At 41.6% G+C, this 1564-nt stretch overlaps 1 protein-coding gene across 1 annotated transcript; it reads left to right on the plus strand.

Moving 5' to 3' along the window:
- Positions 1 to 205: 205 nt before the first annotated feature.
- LOC142554497 (uncharacterized) lies at positions 206 to 1338 on the plus strand. The gene is made up of 2 exons (XM_075665166.1): positions 206 to 385; positions 492 to 1338. Exons 1-2 carry the CDS (start codon positions 332 to 334, stop codon positions 1227 to 1229), a joined length of 792 nt encoding a protein of 263 aa, XP_075521281.1. The 5' UTR covers positions 206 to 331; the 3' UTR covers positions 1230 to 1338.
- The last annotated feature ends 226 nt before the right edge of the window (positions 1339 to 1564 follow it).

The following is a 1564-nucleotide window of genomic DNA, read 5'->3' on the forward strand; positions in this document are numbered from 1 at the left end:
CAACAGAATATATGAATTTACCTAAAAATGTATAGAACATATCATAAAAATGACGGCCGGAGATCTCAGCAATCAATATAAAAATATAAATCTTTTAATTCATTAATTTTTTTATATATAGAGTTGATTTTTTTATTTTTATTTTATTTTTTACTTACATACTCTGCATCGGTATGCAATTTTTGTGATTAAAATTTCAGTCCATGCACGTTTAGACAGAGAAAAGAGTGCCCAGAGATGGTCAATATAAAAGCGTAGAACTCTGACCCTTTCCTTCACTCTCCAACCAAACCCCACTTCTCCATTACAATTACAATTTGGTAAAAGGGCCATGGATATTCAAAAAGGTCTTCCTCTCAACTGGACTTACTTCTACCAAGAAAAGGTGAGAATGTTCTAGCTTTTTACCAGCAAGTTACGTTGAACTATATACAATTCTAGCTTGTTACAAGCAATTTGAAGTTGGTTTTCGTGTTAAATTGTTTGCACAGAGTATGGATGAGCTACGGCATTCTCTGGTGCTCGCAATGGAGCTTGAAGAAACCAGGTTGCAGGCACAGGAGGAGCTCAGAAACAGGGACGAACAAATTCTGCAGCTCAAGTTACTGCTAAACAGGGCAATCGAAGAGAGGGATGAAGCCAAGGAGAAGTGCCAAAATGCCTTCTTTGAGAAACTGTTGCTGCAGCAGCAACTGGAGCAACAGTGTCACCAATCTGCTCCGCATTCTGGGATTTCAGGGGTTGAAGATGACCCCAGAAGAGGGATCGACTCCAACAATGCCTTCTCCTCGTCAGACAGTGACGAAAGCATTGTTTCGTCACCGCACCAACTCTCACCACCGATTCCCCCACCGAAACCGGCGGCAGACGCTGAGCAAGACTTTCCCGTGGTTCCCGAAAGGCCATTGCCTGAAAAGGGTAAGCTTCTGCAAGCAGTGATGAAAGCAGGGCCACTGCTTCAGACCCTCCTCCTCGCAGGCCCGCTTCCGCGGTGGCGCCACCCTCCACCACCGCTTGAAACCTACCAGATTCCACCACCGCCGGTGGTTATACCCTCGCCATCGCCCCTGCCAACACTTCCATCGCTAGTGTCCCATCCTTCCATCTACCAAGATTCATTGCACTACGACATTGATGTCGATGTAAACAGGAAAAGGGGTCTTTCTGAAGGATCTGACACCTCCACGGAGTTAAAACATCAGAAGGTTTTCTTCCTTAATAACCATTAATTTAGCAAAATATGTCTCTAATTTTTGGTACTGTCTTTATCCATCAACTTGAAGAATCACTAGGTTGAGAGTGATATTTTCATCCTTTAACGCTGAGTTATCTTGTGAATATTTGTTGTATAATCGTATTTAAAAACGATCTCCTATGATTAAGGCTCTCTGTGAAATGGGGAGCTTCCTAATACATAGAATTTTATGAATACTTTATCCATCATTGATTTTGAAGAGTAATCACATCATAATATATATTATATATACTTTTATCATCTTATCCATTGATCGTACCAACTTTCATGTATTGATGGACACAGAAGTTGACACGGTTGGTGGACACC

This window comes from Primulina tabacum, chromosome 8 (genome assembly GCF_025594145.1).
Source record: "Primulina tabacum isolate GXHZ01 chromosome 8, ASM2559414v2, whole genome shotgun sequence".
Taxonomy (NCBI): Eukaryota; Viridiplantae; Streptophyta; class Magnoliopsida; order Lamiales; family Gesneriaceae; genus Primulina; species Primulina tabacum.